The sequence below is a fragment of the Carcharhinus amblyrhynchos genome, chromosome 19, assembly GCF_965287045.1.
Source record: "Carcharhinus amblyrhynchos chromosome 19, sCarAmb.v2.hapA, whole genome shotgun sequence".
NCBI lineage: Eukaryota > Metazoa > Chordata > Chondrichthyes > Carcharhiniformes > Carcharhinidae > Carcharhinus > Carcharhinus amblyrhynchos.
In genome coordinates, this window is record NC_137342.1 from 20,146,091 (window position 1) to 20,166,053 (window position 19,963).

General features: G+C 40.9%; 1 protein-coding gene across 2 annotated transcripts in view; it reads left to right on the plus strand.

The window, feature by feature from the left end:
• The first annotated feature begins 1,572 nt into the window (after positions 1-1,572).
• The window catches only part of gramd4a (GRAM domain containing 4a), a 145,205-nt gene continuing 126,814 nt past the window's right edge, over positions 1,573-19,963 (plus strand). The window contains exon 1 of one of the 2 annotated variants that reach the window (XM_080207364.1): positions 1,573-1,924. In XM_080207364.1, the coding sequence (XP_080063490.1) occupies positions 1,908-1,924 (17 nt within the window). In that variant the 5' untranslated portion in view covers positions 1,573-1,907. Of the gene's footprint in view, positions 1,925-19,716; positions 19,736-19,963 lie in introns of those variants that run through there. The other variant, XM_080207365.1, reaches the window with a different exon arrangement.

Genomic DNA, 19,963 nt, shown 5'->3' on the forward strand with positions numbered 1-19,963 from the left:
GCTTCAACTGGTATGTTCTCTCTCTGACTAAAAAGTGCTGTAATTGACACAGTTTGCAGAACTCTGGCAGAACATCATAGTGAAATTCACTGTGTCTGTTCTCCTTGCTAGCAAGTAACAAAGGCTTAGGAGATTTGAGTACTCATGTGCATTGCCTGGTTAATCCTCAACAAATGGAAAGGCTGAGATGGCAATGAAAATTGCCAAAGGACTTGTCAAGAAATGGAGCAAATTTCACATTGACGTATACAAGGCAATCCTTGACTGGCGAAATACACCGAATGAAGACATGGAAAGTAGCCCTGTCTGGAGACTCTTGTTAGGCTTCGGGCAAGTTACTTTTCCAATAGCAAAAAAGTAATTGAAACCAGAAGTAATATCAGGCATGTGGGAAAAGATCAAGCTGAAGTGACAGAAAACCAAATTTCAGATTGACAAAACTGCCAATCCATTACCAAATCTGAGCATTGGAGAGCCAATCAGGCTTAGTCAGGGTGTAAACCTCCAAAACTCTTCACAGGAGTCAGCCCAAGTGGAAACATGGCTGATGTGTAGAAAAATTGTCACCTAGATTGTGTGCAGTGGAATTGAATAATCAAATATAACAGCACATTCGCAGACATATCTGAACAATAAACGAAAATATTCCTTCACAGCAATCAGCCAGTCAGGGAGAAGGGATGTCACCAGATGTATTGAGTACAGAACCACCATCAATCCCAGAAGTCCTCAGCAATCACAATGGAACAAGAGCAGTCATACCAAGGCAACAAGTGTCATGGGAACAATACTCTCTGAACAAAGGACATAACCCAGAACAGTCAACACGCACGTGTGCCATGAAGAGACAAGTGTGATTTAAAGACTATTCTTACTGACCTACTGACCTAGAATGACCTTTAATCATCAATCTTTTCTCTATCGGTGTGGATATAGTTGCAGCTACAAGAATAACTACAACTCCAAGAATTAGATGATTTCTAGACACTAAAGTCACAGAGTACAGGGAGAGAGTGAGAATTTGGCGGCGAAAGCTCAGTGAGCCAAATGGCCTACTCCTGCTTCTATATCCTCTATCTTAATTCAGTATAATTTCTGTAAGTTTTGCTGAACTGAAACAATCATTGTACCCAAACTTATGACACAGTTCTGCTTATCACTGTTGCTTCTTGCTGCACTATCTTACTAAAACCCCAACAAAAAGAAAATTGTAAGTATCCTATCATGGAGTTTCCACATGGGAATATCTACAACAATGTAAAAGCATTACTATAATACTGTGTTGGTGTAAACATTCCTTCGTGCCTCGAAAGAGCCAGCACTGTGGAAATTCATAGCTGCAGTTATTTTTGCAGCTATAGAAAAGGGCTGATGATTAATAGAGGTGATTCTAGGTCAGTATTTAACAAATGATGGATGTCAGTTAGCATTTCTCTTTTGAGATTAAGCTAATGCATACTCTACTCTGCCAATGTCACTTAGTTAATGTTTGCCTGTAAATCCTCTGAACTGGATAAGCTCATTTTCTCTTTCCTCTGTTCACCCCCTGTTGCTGTTAAAGCACTAGTAATCAATGTTCTCCCTATAAGACTGAACGAAGGTAGCAGAAAAGCTAGTTGTGTTCCAATGTATTTTCAGTAAATAATTATGTGTATCTGGAATACAAGGAAATTCAAAACAAAAAATGTTAGGTTGACTTAATTCTTCGAGTGCAACAGAAACTGGAAATTCCAAGCGCCCTGGTGCTTTAAAAAAATAATTATCTTAAACACTGACACTTCCCGCAAATGTTTTGTGGAATTCAAGTTACGCTTCATCATAAGGATTTCTACAAATGGATTTCCATTCTGCCAGGTGTATAGAAGTGAGCCTCATCATCAAAGCACCAGAGGGCAGGACATACGTAAATGACAGAGGACTCAAGGTAAATCTTTAGTTCCTTTCTTTAAAGGACAGAATTTTGGACAGCAACCAGAAGATCACAATCCTATTCTCCATGCTGCAGGCCTCTTAGATTTACTATATGTCTGTGGTAAGTTTCTAAGAGCAAGGACTTAACATAAGGCAGGCATGCACTAGGGGACACATCAGGATAGGATAATGAGTTAAACCCTGTAATATAGACAGGTTCAAGTCACTGCAGGTCTTTGGATGCATTCTGATTCCTTGGTGTCCAGATACAGAGAAGACAGGAAAGCTGACCCTGTTCCATATTTGAAGATCTGGAATTTCATTCTTAGCTACTTCAGCATCATTTAATTTTTAAAAAGTTCATTTACTAGTGTCACAAGTAGGCTTACATTAACATTGCAATGAAGTTACTGTGAAAATCCCCAAGTTGACGCAATCCAGCACTTGTTTGTGTACACCGAGGGAGAATTTAGCATGGCTAATACAGCTAACCAGCACATCTTTTGGACTGTGGGAGGAAACCGGAGCACCTGGAGGAAACCCAGCAGATACAGGGAGAACATGCAGACTCTGCAGACAGTGACTCAAGATGGGGGTTGAACCTGGTCCCTGGTGCCATGAGGCAGCAGTGCTAATCCCTGTGGAGTATCTGGATTCATTTTATGTGCAATGTTTTAATTAAATGTTAAATTTCATCTTTCCAATTATCCATTTTGTAGATCTGAGTTACTTTTTCAAATTCATCTGACCAGTTTGCTTTTTTCACTAAATTTGATGAATATGCATTTAACTTTTAAGCTCAAGAACAGTACCCAGAGCATTTCAATTATCTTCTTTCACATCCAGACAGCACTCCTCTCAATAATACCTGCTGTTTCCTCCCCCTGAGGTAATACTTATCCACTTTCATGTTAAATTGCACTCTTTCATGCAGAACCGCACCAAATGCTTCTTTGGAATTCAAGGTACACCCCCACTAGACAAGAATTTTCAAAAGTCAAGGAGGTGAGATCATCATCTTCTGAATTCAAGTTTTTGTGTTTTGCTGGTGATGATTGCACCATTCTTGGAATTTTTCCAAACTTCTTCCTCTTGTTCGTTTAGCTATGTTTTAGCTAAAGAGTTGTTTTTAGCTATGAGAGTTGTGTTCGTGGAACATAACTCTCATAGTTGAGTTCATGTTTTAAATTTTTATGAGCACATCTCCATCACTTTGATATCTAGGCATACAACATGCCCAAGATAATGGATCAAGTCATTATATGTACTGTTAAACTAATCAGAATTAATGTTCTGCTTTTGAAAAATACCATTTTTTTGCTGGGGAGTAGGTAGGTTACAGAGGCAAAACTATATTTGCAAATCACTTAGTGGAGAATAACCTAAAATTGAACAATGGTATTCAAAGCTGTCTGGCAGTTTTAGTGGTTATTTAAACATTGACTTCTACATATTCTGGAGCACAGACCTAAATTATAATAATTATAAAATATACCAATCTCCACAGAGCATAGCCAAATTAAAATAGAATCCCTGCAGTGCAGAAGGAGGCCATTCAGGCTGCACCAGCAACAATCTATCCCAGGCCACGTAACCTCACATATTTACCCTGCTCCCTGACACTAAGGGGCAATTTATCATGGTCAAACAACCTAACCCGCTCATATTTGGATTGTGGGAGAAAAGCGGAGGACCCAAAGGAATCCGCACGGAGAATGTGCAAATTCCTCACAGACTGTGACCCAAGGCTGGAATCGAACCCAGATCCCTGGTGCTGTGAGGCAGTAGTGCTAACCACTGAGCCACCCTTTTATCAATGACTACTGCAATGGGACATGAAATGTTAGCTACTGTACCCCACTCAGTATTAAGAATCTTCACACTGGATTTGTTTTGCTGTTGTTTTGACTACACTCCTACATCTTTGAAGCTGTCTCAGATGAGATTAAGATCATGAACAACATCAGTTGATCGAACAGTATAGCCCAGAAATTTGGTGTGCCAAAAGGAATGATTCAAATTCAGTATTGGGCTTGATTTTAGTGCTGTTTGCTCTAAGTGTGAACGCAGTCAGTGAGGATAAGAAACAGCCTCTTTTCACATAGAGTTGGGTGAGACTGGTGAGGTAAAGGCAAAGGATCCCATGGATCAGCTAAAAAAAATGCTGGAAATGGGTCAGAATTCTTTCAGGATGAGAGGGAACATTTTTTCTTCCCCTGGATCCATTAATGGCACAGTGATTAGCACTGCTGCTTCTCAATGCCAGGGTTCCAGGTTCGATTATCAGCTTGGGTCACTGTGTGGAGTCTGCACATTCTCCCTGTCTCTGCATGGATTTCCTCTGGATGCTCTGGTTTCCTTTCACAGTACAAAGGTGGGCAGGTTAGCTGCATTAGCCATGCTAAATTCTCCCTCAGTGAAAAACAGGTGCCAAACAGGTGCCAAGAGTGCGGCGATGAGGGAATTTTCACATTAAGCTCATTGCAGTGTTAACGTAAGCATATCTGTGACTATTAAGAAAGCTTTAACTTTATTAAAATGGGTGGCACAGTGGTTAGCACTGCTGCCTCACAGCGCCAGAGATCCAGGTTCAATTCCAGCCTTGGGTCATTGTCTGTGTGGAGTTTGCACGTTCTCCCCATGTCTGTGTGGGTTTCCTCTGGGTGCTCTGGTTTCCTCCCACAATCCAAACATGTGCAGGTTATTTGAACTGGCCATGGTAAATTGCCCTTAGTATCAAGGAGATTAGGGGGATAGATATGTGGGGTTACTGAGAAAGAGCCTGGGTGAGATTGTCATTGGTGCAGACTCGATGGACCAAATGGCCTCCTTCTGCACTGTAGTGATTCTATGATTTGAAATAAGAGATTCTTCAGCAGACTCCAGCAATTCTTTTAGGAAGAGATGGCAAGACCATACAAAGTCTTGGAAAACTGAAGTCATGGCACAATCTTTGTCCATTTATATTAGAAGTTCAACTTCCATAGGATCCCAATTTGTGCCTTCAAATAATCTGAGGCTTGTTCAAAACACCACAAGACTTGTAATGACATTTGCTTATTTGGAGGTCCTTTCATTTGCAATCTATTGGTCCAGATGTTCCCACCATCTGATATGCCCAAATGTCTTAAAGAAAGAAGCTGTGTCTGCGCTGACTGTTCATGCAGAAAATCCAGACTTCCACATTGATAAGGAATCTAAAAACAATATTCTGCAGATGATGGAATGCGTGGGTTTGTAATTCATTGCTTTAAAGCACAATAATTATTTTAATCTGTTTTACAGTTCTAAGAGAAAGGAAGCACTCAAATGAATCAGAAGGCTTTTGTTATTTGGCGATGCAGAGATTCTTTTGTACCTGAATGCTCTGTGACTGTTTCTGCACAAGTGTGTTTTGAAACATGGAAGCAATTCCTATCAATAATCCAAATAAGGGGATTTCCATTCCTGTAAAAACTTGGAACTGAAATCAAGGCAGAAAATAGGGGAAATAAACCAGCATCTAGAAAAAAGACAGCTTAACATTTTGGGTGAAGGCCCTTCATTAAACTGTTCTGACAAAAGTTTTCCACCAATAATGTTAACCTGTCTTTTTCTTTTTTCAAATGCTGATTAATTTTCTCTGTATTTCCAGGATTTCCTTTTTATATTATGGATTTTCCTTTTGTTGTTTCAATCTTATCTGACAGAACCTTTGAGTTGATCTTGAGTATATCAGGCATTTAAAAATAATAAATATGTAAAGAGGTACTTGGCTTGGACTCTTGTCAGGAAATATGTTATTATTGTATTTCATCGAGCGATGCTGGTCTGAACAGTGTTAAAAGGAATACAGAGATTGGCACCCATTGCTTCAGATGCCAGCAGCACACAAATTTTGTGCTGTTGTTAGTACGAATGTTTGCACTGTGCCATCAGTGTTAAGTACACTATTCAGCGACTGCATGCCTGAACCTTGCGAGAGGCTAGTACATTTGAAGTTACAATTTAAAGCTAGTCTGCACCAGTTAAATCCAGCTAAAAGAGAGCTGCAAAGAGGCCTGGACAGGGCAGGAAATCATTCCACAACTAGTTCTGATCTGCACAATGGTATAACATGGCAGCAGTAACTCCATGATTTTTTTGATGCTGCCCTGGATAGATACAGTGAGGTAGCGTCCCAGCCTCTGAACCAGGAACTCCAAGTTCAAGAGACCCACCACAAGACTTGTTGGCTAAAGAAAATACATTGATAATGTGGCCAAACAGGTTGAGTATCAACTTCTAAATTTTTCCAACACATGCCAATGGCAGATGATAAAAGCTAGAAAGGTTCCTGGTCAGACATGTGATGGAAATGCAATTTGGAGCCTCTGCCATCATTATCCATAGCTCCTGGGTAGCACATACATGTAAAGTGCACATTGCCACATTCCCGGGGCAGGATTTTCCCATCTTGCCTGCCACGGTAATTAGAGTGAGCTGGACACAGACCATGAAAAGATTCGTTAACCTTGGGCAGGATTTTCTAGTCTTAGGGTGAGTGCGGCCAGAAAATCGTGCCCCTGTGTGAACTGTAACACACTAGAGGCAATATGAGTTTGTTGTAGGGACAATGGCTTGAATCTTCCCAATGTTTAATAGGAGGAAATTTCTGCTCATCCATAACTGGATGCAAGGCATGCAGTCTCAGAATTTAAAGATAGTGTAGGAGATCAAGAGAAGTGGGATGAACTAAGAGTGTCATCAGTGTATATTGTTGTGAGATGGCCCTTCTCTCTTGGACTCTAGGCTTGCTACTTGGTTTGTAGACAGGCTGTAGCCATACTCTGGTATCTGCTTTAACACTTGTTTATTAGTACTACTTCTAAACAAGTTACATTGTAGGCAAGTTGCTCCCAGGCAGAGTATTCCAACCCCTCTCTCTGTCGTGTTGTACATGACTGACTGATAACAGTGGTACATCATCATTATCTACATCATACATTGGAATATTCCATCCGTTAAAATATACCACACCTCAAGTATACTGCCCAATCTGTAAACATATACCTCCCCCCAGTATACTATCCAATCTGTTAACATACACCTTCCCCCAAATATACTATCTAATCCATTAACATATACCTCCCCCTACATATACTATCCAATCTTTAACAACATAAAACTATGCCTATTTCCATTACATTTCTGTAACTCTAGATTCTACTCAACTCCAATTCTTAATCTTCCCCTCCCCAAGTCACAGTCCTGGGGGCAGGGGAGTGGGGTTCAATTTCCCACAATATTCTTGGCTGTTAGGAAAGACATCTTGGAGACATGAAGACTATTGTCTGCAACTGTTAGAACAAGATCATCTGCAGAATAGGATAGCAACATAGCATCATTGATGTCAGCAATGTCAGGAAGCAGAATATAGGTTGAATGATGACTGCAAAGACAACAAAGACTTTCCAACAAAAGTCTTACGCAAGAGAAAAGACTGAAGAGCATTGACTTTTGAACACTCTGGGGTGGGAGAAAAGAACTCAGGAGATTCTGAGGAACTTGTTGCTCCCCTGAAGCACATTGAGGACCACCTTAAGAAGAGGAATGATCTTCAACTCCTGGAAAGATTGTCATAGCCACATCATTCACTGCTATATTGAAGACTGAAAAGCATTGAAGATCACAACTTCATTGAATGTAGAAGATGAAGGGAAATACAACCAAATTCTTGTAAGACTTACAGGAAAAGAAAAAGAGATGATTTCCCATTGATGTTTTGGGAGGGTCACTTATTTTCTATAAGCCATGGTGAGAAAGCCTCACTTCTCTCTGTGTGAGGTGCTCTACTATAGGAAGAACTGCTGAGGATATTGGGACAAGTCAGCCTCATCTTCTGTAATGTGAGGCAACTCCTGTAGAAGATTAACTCCGAGAGAAGATTGTTGTACAGAATTCTGCAACTTCAGAAATGCCATAGATCCTGCTATGGCTTCACTGCTGACATCTAGCTCTGGGGGGAAGAAGACTTTTGGTTAGGACTGAAGAATGGGTATCAAGTGACTTTCACCCATGACAGGTAGCAGCAATGCAATTAGTTATGGATTCTGACTTGGACCCAGGGAGATTTGGCATGGAGACTGCTTCATATATGCCCTCCATCTACCATTGGTTCATAGTGGCATCAGTGTTTACTGTTACAAGCAGAGCAGATGTTATTTGCTGAGCAAGCCAAATCCCAGAGGGAAACTTATCTTACTGGCCACAACCATTTTTTGTATTCTGAAAACAAGGAAACATCTATTGATCCCAGAAAATACACAGTTTTGGTAATACTTGGAGGAATTATATAAAAAAATTATTATCAGGAAGAAAGAAAAACGTAAGCACACAAGAATTAAAGTTACATAATAAAAACACTCTTACATAACACCCCCTCCAAAAATACCACTTGGTCAGAATACATAAATAAACACATTCTTGCCAACATTCCCTTATAGATTTTTAACTATAAAATGAAACAATGTTACCCAAGGCAAAACTGCTGTCATGATTTCTCACTATCTTATGGAAATCCAAGAATATTCAGAAATAAAACTGCTTTCCCCAAAAAGACTTTTCTGGTTTGATTGGATAGTTATTTAAAACTTTGTACCTCTCCCAGCATACAGCTATTCCCAGGAGGTCTTCCCCACATATTCAACACAGCTGAAGCTCAATGTCTTTCCTCAAATGTCCTTTATCCCTTTCATTATTGATTCATTGTCCTCAGCACCTCTTTGAACTTAACTTTTCCAAAGTATAAAAACCTTTCATGGTTTGTTCCTATTACCTCCCTTTTTGAGTCAAATAAAATTTAATAATCTTTCCTTGAATACTTATGAAACTTTCGCAAGCTGTAAAAGCCCTCTACTCCCCTCTGAAATTTAACAAGCAAAAAAAAAGTCCTTGTCTATCATCTGATGCAAATTTCTAAACTCAACCTATTTATTTATAAATCCACTCGACTTATTACAAATATATGCATTTAGCATCGGTCTCCTTTTTATCTCTCAAGTCTCTCAGGCAGACTGTCTCCATTAACCTTTTCCCAGCTGAATTATATCATTTACTCACAGAGAGAAATGCAGTATTCTTTATAGAACAACATAATAGTCCCTAAGGATACTTAACAAAATAACAACCATCCTTAATGTTCCAGGGCTTCTTCTATGACACTTCCAAACTTGCAACCTCTACCACTTAGAATGCCAAGGGCAGCAGATGGATTGGAACATTACCACCTCCAAGTCATGCACAATCCTGACTTGGACAGATGTTGCCATCCTTTCACTATCACTGATCAATGTCCTGGAACTCCCTAATAACAGTGTACTTAATGGACTGCAGGGTCAAAAAGGCAGCTCATTACCACCTTCTCAAGGATGTGATGAGACTGTAGCTTTAAGAAATGTATTTGTCATGTTTTTGTGCAGGGTCTGTTATTAGCAGCTTATTTATATTATCAGAGACATTCTGGATGCAGAGGCACTATATTGTTACTGTAGCAATATAACTGATCTTAGTTGATGCAATGTTTGTTTTGATCTGAATTAATGCAGTGTCCTATTGTTTTGTGTTTTCTCCAGGGATATTGCAGACTGGAGCTTAATTAGGTTGATTGACAGATAAGGTCATATGATTGGATACAACTAAGCTTTCATAGGGAACTCAAGGCAGTCTACTGTTGAGATTTTTAGATAGAGGTTGTTTTTTTCTGTATCTCTTGTTCTGCCTGAAGTAGAGACTGGAATCTGCCAAGACATAAGCCTTTTTCTCTGAGTTTCTGTTGTTTTGGGGTGGAGCGTTCTCTGGGAATAGCTGCATGAGAATTAGAAGACCAAGTGTCTGTCTGGATCACTCTCCAGAAGTGTCAAAAGGCTGGAAATCTAGTACCTACGTAAACAGCTTTGGTTTATGTTCTAAAGAAAGGATTCATGTCTGAGGGAGACATTGCTAAATTGAAACAATAGAGATATCTAGCTGTTAAGGATTATACTTTGGCATGTTTAAGTGGTTTAATTGGTAAACATTATGCTAATTATTTTTGTTATATTCTAACAGTGTTCTTCAATAAAATTTGTTTTGATAAAAGCTTTGAAGGGGTTACTTGAATCATACCTGGAGTGAAACACCTTATGCTCACCCTATTGCCAAAATCAAATGTAAAATTTAGGGCCTAGGCTATCTTTAGAAAATATCTTGGAGTTTCTGGTCTGGTCATTAACAAGGACAATGAAGAATGGGTAATAAAGCTGTCTTTGCCAGCAGTGGACTCATCCCACGAACAAATAGAAAAAGGGCAGCACGGTAGCACAGTGGTTAGCACTGCTGCTTCATAGCTCCAGGGACTTGGGTTCGATTCCCAGCTTGGGTAGTCTGTGTGGAGTTCATACTTTCTCCTCGTGTCTGCATGGGTTTCCTCCAACTGCTCCGGTTTTCTCCCATAGTCCAAAGATGTATGGATTAGGTTGATTGGCCATGCTAAAATTGCCCCTTAGTGTCCTGAGATGCATAGGTTCAAGGGATTAGCGGGTAAATGTGTAGAGATATGGGGGTAGGGCCTGGGTGGGATTGTGGTTGGTGCACATTTGATGGGCTATATGTGCGCTATAGGGTTTCTATGATATTTTCTATGAACTGACAGGCATCCAGAAGCTTGGAATCATGCTTGCGGACAGAACAAAGATACTCTTCGAAGTGGTCATCCAACCTATGTTTGATCTCAATATAGAATATAGAATAATAATTTGAAGGAAGTACAAATAAATTGCTTTTTCAGTTGGGAGGAAGAAATTGGGCCCTGGACAGTGGGAAGAGAGGAAGGAAAAGTGTAGGTGCTGCAACCCTTCTGGTTAACTGGGACGGCTTTGAAGGAGGGTTTTTGAAGGCTTTGAAGGCTTGTTGAGGCTGATTGAGTATCACAGAGGGAGTGGTGACTACAGAATGTTGAAAATGGAAGAGAATATAGGTTTGGGAATAGCATCATAGTAGAGGTAGCGGAATGGGTCATCCTCTGCTGCTTGAACGTGGAGGCTGTTGGGATTGAAGGAGAGGACAAAAGGAACTTTATCACAGTTCTGGGAGGAAGGAGAACAGGTGAGAGCAGAAGTAGCTGAAATGGAATGGACTCAGTCAAGGGTTCTGCCAACCGTGATGGTGGGGAACCTCTAGTTGAGGAATAAAGTAGACATATTGGAAAGATTGGGATAGAGGTTTATATTGATGACATACAGTAAAATATCACTTGGAACTCGCATCAATCCCTTATTTCCATGGCCAGCAAAATAATGTTACATTTGTACATACACAACTTCTTCATATGTGGAAGGTATAAATATACATAGAGACGGTTCATACCGTCTACATTTAGGAAAAAGGAAAAATAATCTGTTTTAGCTATGCAGACTTTCAGTGTATTTGTCCATGACATATATTTTGTTTGGCCTTTGTTTAATATGATTGGAGAAATGTCAACACTGTAAGAAACATTAGTCAGAATCTGAGCATGGCACAGAATGCCACTTTGGTTATTTTTATTTATTTTGCTTATCTACATTTTGCACTTGTCCTCCATTTCCATTTCTATGGCTTACATATAATTATGTACACAGCATTCGCTTTCAGATATATATTCATCATTACTTCTCGGAGATTGAAATTGTAAATCCAGAATTTGTTGAAGGTGATGGAGCAAGTAGAGAATGTTGTTAATAAGATATATGTATCTTGGGCTTTATAGGCATAGAATATAAAAGCAAAAAAGTTACACTGAACATTTATAAGATACCAAGTTCAACCTCAACTCAAGTATTATTTCCAGTTCTGGGCGCCACACTTTTGGAAGGATGTAAAGTCATTGGAGAGGGTGCTGAAAATATTTACAAGAATGATTCCAGAGATAAGTAACTTAATTTAACTTACACAGATATGTAGAGGGACAGGTAGTATTGAGGAAGCAGGGGGGCTGAAGAAGGACTTGGTTAGGAGAGTGGCCAAAGAAGTGGCAGAAGGAATATAATGTGGGAAAGTGTAAGGTTATGTACTTTGGAAGGAGGAATGGAGGCATAGACTATTTTCTTAATGGGAAAATGATTAGGAAATCAGAACCATAAAGGGACTTGGGAGTCATTGTTCAAGATTCTCTTAAGGTAAACATGCAGGTTCATTCGACAATTAGGAAGGCAAATGCAATGTTAGCATTCACGTTGGGAGGGTTAGAATACAAGAGCAGGTATGTATCCGAGGCTGTATAAAGCTCTGGTCAGACGCCATTTGGAGTATTGTGAGCAGTTTTGGGCCCCACATCTTAGGAAGGATGTACTGGCCTTGGAGAGGGTCTGGAGGAGGTTCACAAGAATGATCCCTGGAATGAAGAGCTTGTTGTATGAAGAACAGTTGAGGGCTCTGGGTCTGTACTCGTTGGAGTTTAGAAGGATGATGGAAGATCTTATTAAAATTTACAGGATATTATGAGGCCCTCTAGTAGAGTGGACATGGAGAGGATGTTTCTACTAGTAGGAAAAATGTAGAACCAGAGAGCACAACCTCAAGCTAAAGGGACAATCCTTTAAAACTGAGATAAAGAGGAATTTCTTCAGCCAGAGAGTAGTGAATCTGTGGAACTCTTTGCCACAGAACACTGTGGAGGCCAGGTCAGTGAGTGTCTTTAAGACTGAGATAGATAGGGTGTTGATAAAAAAGGGGTCAAGGGTTATGGGGAAAAGGCAGGAGAATAGGGATGAGAAAGAAAATCAGCCATGATTGAATGGCAGAGCAAACTCAATGGGCTGAGAGGCCTAATTCTCCCCTATGTCTTATGGTATTATGGTCTAATTTACATGAATGGATGAGAGAAGCTGGGACTATTCTCCTGAGAGAAGAGAAGATTAAGAGGAGATTTGACGGAGGTGTTCAAAATCCCCAAGGGATCAGAGCAGAATAGATAGAGAGAAACGGTGCCTATTCATAGTTGAGTTGAGAGCCACAGGACACTGATTTAAGGTGAATGGCAAAAGAAGCAAAGTCACATGGAGAAAAACAATTTTACACAGCAAGTGGTTAGAATCAGGAATCCACTGAATGAATATGTAATTGAGCAGAGCAATCATAACTTTCAAAAGGGAACTGAACAATTATTAAAGGTAAAAAAACACATTCAAAAGCATCTGAACAATGTCACGCAGCCCTTGTATCTGCCAGCAGGGTGTACTGCAACATTGATAAATCACATGAGTGAAAAGAGTCACCATGTCACCATGATTAAAGGAAAATTATATGCTATTGAATTCTGTCAAGCTTCTGCTTTTTCGGGGTGTACACACAAATCTTTTTTCTCTGTCAATCAGCTGTTTTTGTTATCTGCTCTGCTAACTGGTGCAATGACCGAACTATTTGATTCAGAAGGTTGTGACTTTCAGAATGAAAATGGCTGATGGACTGTTGTTGCTTGCATTCCAAAAGTCAACCAACTCATTCAATCTTTCCAACTCCAGACTAGCAATCTATTTCTTATCTTAAGGAAATGCATAGGAATATTTGTACAGGAAATATGAATGAAAGCTGGAAGAATTTAAATATTGATGTGTGCTGGCTCTCTCTTTTAATCACAGAAAAAAAAAGGCCATTTGGCAAATTGGGTCTGCATTGACTCACCAATACACTATCTTACCCAAGCTCACCCCGTCCCTGTAACTCCATGCATTTATCCCACTAATTCCCCCTAATCTTGGCATCTTGGGACACTAAGGGGCAATTTAGCATGGCCAATCCACTTAACCTGCACATCTTTGGACTGTGGAAGGAAACTAGAGCACCCGGAGGAAACCCAAGCAGACACAGGGAGAACGTACAAACTCCACACAAGCAGTTACCCAATGTTAGAATCAAACTCAGGTTCCAACTCAGGCGCTGTGAAGTAGCACTGCTAACCACTGTGCCGCCCTATTTAATCATTTAAGGTTCTGTAATAATTCAAAAGATATTCTTCCCCTTTAACTATATTTTTATTAATGATATCCATTGAAGGAAAGTAAGTAACTTATTGGAATTACTTCAAGTTAAAAAGTATAGTACTTTATCTTGTTTTATAGAAAAAATAAAAACAATTTCGAGAATGTCCTTCTCATTATAGAAATGGATTGAATTTTATATAATAAAAACAGAAAGCGCTGGACAAATTCAGCAAATCTGGCAGCACCTGTGGACAGAGAAACAGGGTTGACATTTTGATTGCAATATGACTTCTTTGGAACTGAGTTCAGCTTGAATGTTATTGCTGGCATGAAATTCCAGAGACTATTTCCATAAATCTTTAAACAACTCCAGTGCAAACATTAAAGGTTGCAAATGAGCTTGTGGAGACAATACAGAGCCTCCTGATTCCAGAAGACCACATGACTGGCTGGGAAATCGACACAAAAGAAGTTTGTTTTTTCCAATAAGGAATACTTTCTAATACCTTCGTTCCCTTTTAAGATAAGTATCCAGTCGAATATACAATAAAAATTCATGAAAATTATGGTCTTTACATTTTAGATTTTGTATTAATATTCTATTATCTTTATTTGGAGTTTAAAGAATAAAAGTCTTATACATGGGTTTAAAATTTTACTGTATAAAAGATCTGAGTCTTCACTGAAGCAATTAAATCTAATTCAATTCCTTGCTTCCTTTCCAGAGCTCTTCATTTAGGGAACGAAATCTGGCATCCTTACCTGGTCTGATCTACATGTGGCTCCAGAAGCACAGCAATGTGGTTGACTCTTAAGGATGAACAATGAATGCTGGCCAGCCAGCGACACCCATGTCCCGTGAATAAATAGAAAACAAAAATTCCTCAGCTTCAAATGTCACAAATACTTCCCTCAAAAATATATGTAAAATATTACCTTTGGCAAAACTGTTCTTGGAACCCTGTGCAAAAAAAACCCTCACCTAAACTCAGTGCAAATTTTAACTTAAATGTCAGCACACAGATAAACTGAGGAGAAGGTGAGGATTTCACCCAAGTTTTAACTGTCATAAATTCTGAAGTACTCAGGTGCAGGAAGGACACTAATGCTTTGTCAGTTTCACTGCTAGATTTATTGCAATTTCAATACCTTTATTCATATGCATTCATTTTTCGAATGAATTGATTGATGATGAAAGAACATTTTTTCATATTTATTTCCAAATGAATTAGTATTTGAATATTACTTGACGGTTCCAAAACTATTGACACCATTCTTTAACAGTCTAAGTAGCAGCGACAACCAAAGGAATATTAATTCAGCAATTTCATGATCACCATTGGCTTCGACATGGGTTGGGTGATTACAATTAATATTCAACTGATTTAGCGAGAGTTACAACATTATGGTATGATATCAGCAATGGCATTCATCACTCAGAATCTCCTGGAAATTATGCAGTATAATAAGTTGTACTTCATAAATGTTCAGGAAATATTGTGCCATTGTATCAGCCTACAACAATCGTCCTCAGTGTATTTTTCTAGAGCATCTTTGTGATTTTTTTGTCAAGTTTCCTTTATTTACCAAGATTACACATGTTCTCTTTAGTGCTTTGATCACACAACTCAACATTAAAACTGCCATGGTAGGAATATTCTTTGCATAACATTAATATTTCTTCTCAGAGTTACTTTTTAGCTGATCTGGTCACTGGGTAAAAGCAAAATGAACCAGTTTTTCATCAGTGTACATTTACAGTTGATGCATGTGATTGAAAAGCACATGGGAGTTATTGGAAGATCATTCTCCCTTCTGTCTTTAATTTAAAATGGTTGTTCTAGAGTGTCTTACTCCCAGTTCCAGTGTGATTTGCTTGTAAGATAGAAGAGACTAAGAACATAAAAACATAAGAAATAGGAGCAGGAGTAGGCCATCTAGCCCTTCGAGCCTGCCCCGCCATTCAATAAGATCATGGCTGATCTGTCGTGGCTCAGTTCCACCTTCCCGCCCTCTCCCCATAACCCTTAATCCCCTCTCTTATCAAAAACCCATCAACCCGCGTCTTAAAAATATTTAGCGAGGCAGCCTCCACCACTTCAACGGGCAGAGAATTCCAGAGATTCACCACCCTTTGAGTGAAGAAGTTCCTCCTCAACTCCGTTCTAAACCGCCCCCCCTTTATCTTGAGGCTGTGCCCCCTAGTCCTACTGTCTTTTTTGAGCGGGAAGAGTCTCTCCACCTCTATCCTATCCATCATCTTATACGTCTCAATGAGATCTCCCCTCATTCTTCTAAACTCTAACAAGTACAAGCCTAGTTTATTCAGCCTCTCCTCATAGCTCAACCCCCTCAACTCCGGTATCAGCCTAGTAAACCTCCTCTGCACTCCCTCCAAGGCCAAAATATCTTTGCGCAGGTGCGGCGCCCAAAACTGCACACAGTACTCCAGCTGCGGCCTCACCAACGCCCTATACAGCTGCAGCAAGACCTCCCTACTTTTATATTCAATCCCCCTCGCTATGAAGGCCAGCATCCCATTCGCCTTCCTGACCACCTGCTGCACCTGCAAGCTGGGTTTTTGCGACTCATGCACAAGGACCCCGAGGTCCCTCTGCACCGTCACCTGCTGCAGTTTTTCGCCCCGTAAGTAATAGTCCTTCCTACCATTATTCCTACCAAAGTGGACCACCTCACACTTGCCAACATTAAATTCCATTTGCCAGTTCCTGGCCCATTCGCCCAGCCTATCTAGATCCTTCTGCAGACTCTCCACACCCTCCGCACAATTTGCCGTTCCCCCAATCTTGGTGTCATCAGCAAATTTCGACACCCTACACTCGGTTCCCTCCTCCAAATCATCTATATAAATGGTAAAAAGCTGAGGCCCCAGCACCGACCCCTGGGGCACTCCACTAGTCACCATCCGCCAATCTGAATAGCACCCGTTGACCCCCACTCTCTGCCTCCTATTTGACAACCAATCCTCTATCCACGCTAACACCCTACCCCCAACTCCATGTCCCTCGACCTTCTGCAATAACCTCTTGCGAGGTACTTTGTCAAACGCCTTCTGAAAATCTAGAAAGACCACATCCACCAGCTCTCCTCTATCCACTGCCCTAGACACATCCTCATAGAACTCCAGTAAATTTGTCAGACAGGACTTCCCTTTAATGAAACCGTGCTGCGTCTGCTCTATCAAGCAATTCCCTTCAAGATGCCTCGCAATTTCCTCCTTAATGACAGATTCTAACATTTTACCTACCACAGACGTTAAACTAACCGGCCTATAATTCCCCGCCTTTTGCCTGGCACCCTTCTTAAACAACGGCGTAACATTAGCCGTTTTCCAATCATCCGGCACTTCCCCGGAATCCAGCAACGTCTGGAAAATAATCACCAAGGCATCCACTATCACCTCCGCCGTTTCTTTCAGAACCCTCGGATGCATTCCATCCGGTCCTGGGGACTTGTCCACAATCAGCCCCTCCAGTCTGTCGAGCACCGCCTCTCTAGTAACAGTAATGTCATTAAGACCCTCCAGTCCTACCACCTTTCCATCGCTAACACCCGGCAAATTATTCACGTCCTCCTCCGTGAAGACAGAAACAAAAAAGTTATTCAATACCTTAGCCATATCCCCATCCCCTACCACTAGGTGCCCTTTCTCATCCTCTAAAGGACCAACATTCACCCTAGCCAGCCTCTTCCTTTTTATATATTTATAAAAACTCTTGCTATCTTTTTTATATTAAGCGCTAGCCCAGCTTCATAGTTTCTCCTACCCTTCTTTATCAACTTCTTTGTCAATCTTTGTTGACATTTAAACCTCTCCCAATCCTCTTCTCGCCCACTACTCTTAGCTACTCTAAATTCCTCCGCTTTTAATTTAACACTTTCCTTCACCTCCTTCGTTATCCACGGCTGATTACCTGTCCTCCTACGGTCCTTTTTGACCATCGGAATAAATTTCTGCTGAGCACCAAGAAAGATCTCCTTAAAGATCCTCCACTGCTCCTCAGCAGACTCTCCCTCCAACGCGCTCCCCCAGTCCACATTCGCCAATTCTTCTCTCATCCTACCGTACTCCCCTCTATTCAAACAAAGGACGCGTGTCCGGGAACCCACTTTCTCCTCCTCCATCTGCACCAGAAACTCCACCATACAATGATCACTCTCCCCAAGAGGGTCCTTCACCGCAAGGTCCCTAATTCTACCCGCCTCATTACATAGCACCAGACTACCATGTCTCCAACCTTATGTTCAGCTATTTTAACTGATTACATGTAACCGTCAAATGTACCAACACCTCCAGGATATAAGAAGCAATCAGAGTCATTACAGTACAGAAGGAGGTCACCCAGCCCCTCAAGTCCATGCCAGTTCTCTGTGGAGCAATCCAATCAGTCTCATTTCCCTGTTCTATCTCTGAAAAGAAAGACTTGCATTCATATTGCACTTTTTTATGATATTAAACATCTCAAAAGCACACTACAACCAACAGGAAAATGATAATGAGCTGGCTGGGCTGGAAAATTACTGACATATGTGTTTTGCTTGCTTTCTAGTTTTCTACACACAATCACTTGCCCTGAATAATTAAGCAAATCTGCACGCTGGGGAGGCAGTGATGCATTGAGCGAGTGGTGTACTTGCGTGTTGGTGCTGCACAGGAGAGTCCGAGTGATTGACAGTCAGGTGAAGAAGGAGGTTGGCTCCATGCATGTAAAGTGCTATCGTCAGCTCTGTGTGGCTGGGCATAAAAAAAGCCTAGGAGCAATGGATAGTTCTGGGCTGCTGAAGAGCTGGGTCTCAGCAAAAGCCCTGGGGCAGTGAATGTTCAGTGTAGCTGGGAGCTGCAATTCGGAACAGCCCATGAGGAGCAGTTGTCAGCTCAGGAAAGCTGGTAGTTGGACAAAAGGAAGCTCAGAAACAGTGCTGTCCTATTCAAGGCACAGTAAGAAAACTCATAACACCAGGTTAAAGTCCAACAGGTTTATTTCGAAGCACAAGTCACAAGCTTTCAGAGTGCTGCTCTTTCATTAGGTGAATGGGAGTTCTGTTCACAAACAGGGCACATAAAGACACAAATGTGAATGTGAGTCTTTACAGGTAATCAAGTCTTAAAGGTACAGACAATGTGAGTGGAGAGAGGTTTAAGCACAGGTTAAAGACACGTGTATTGTCTCCAGCCAGGACAGTTAGTGAGATTTTGCAAGCCCAGGCAAGTCATGGGGATTACAGATAGTGTGCCATGAACCCAAGATCCCAGTTGAGGCCGTCCTCACGTGTGTGGAACTTGGCTATCAGTTTCTGCTCACGTGTGTGGAACTTGGCTATCAGTTTCTGCTCAGCAATTCTGAGTTGTCGTGTGTCGTGAAGACCGCCTTGGAGAACGCTCACCCTTAGTTCAGAGGCTGAATGCCTGTGACTGCTGAAGTGTTCCCCAACAGGCAGAGAAACCTGTTGGACTTTAACCTGGAGTTGTGAGACTTCTTACTGTGCTTAACCCAGTCCAACGTCGGCATCTCCACATCACGGCTATTCAGAGCAGATCATGGAACAGTAGCTGACTATGACCCCTGACTGCAACCTGGCAAGTACAGTACATGAGTGTTGGGAGAAGAGATTGAGCAATTGGAGGTGAACAACCATTAGGATAATGTGATTTGGAGTGAAGTTGCAATGACAAGTCAAAAAAATCAGAAGAGGCAAGAGGGCTTCCAGCCTGAGTTGGAGTTGAGGAAAATCAGAGATGATATTCTTGAAGAAAGAAGCCGAAATCCCTTGTGAGGAAGACATGAATTTAAAGGAGTTTTGTGACTTACAGAGATCACCATTATCTGGATGGGTCGCTGAGAAAAGTACTGGAATGTTTCAATTGTGTCTGCCATTTAATATGCAGTCTGTGGCATGCCCAACCATGTTATTTATATGGCTGGTCCATTTCTGGTCAATGGTAACCCCTTAGAATAGAGGGTGATTCAGCAATGGCAATGCCATTGAATGTCAAGGAGAGATGGTCTTTCCTGTTGGAGATGATTATTGTCTGGGAATTATATGCACTTGCCATTCAAGTGCCAACACTGTGG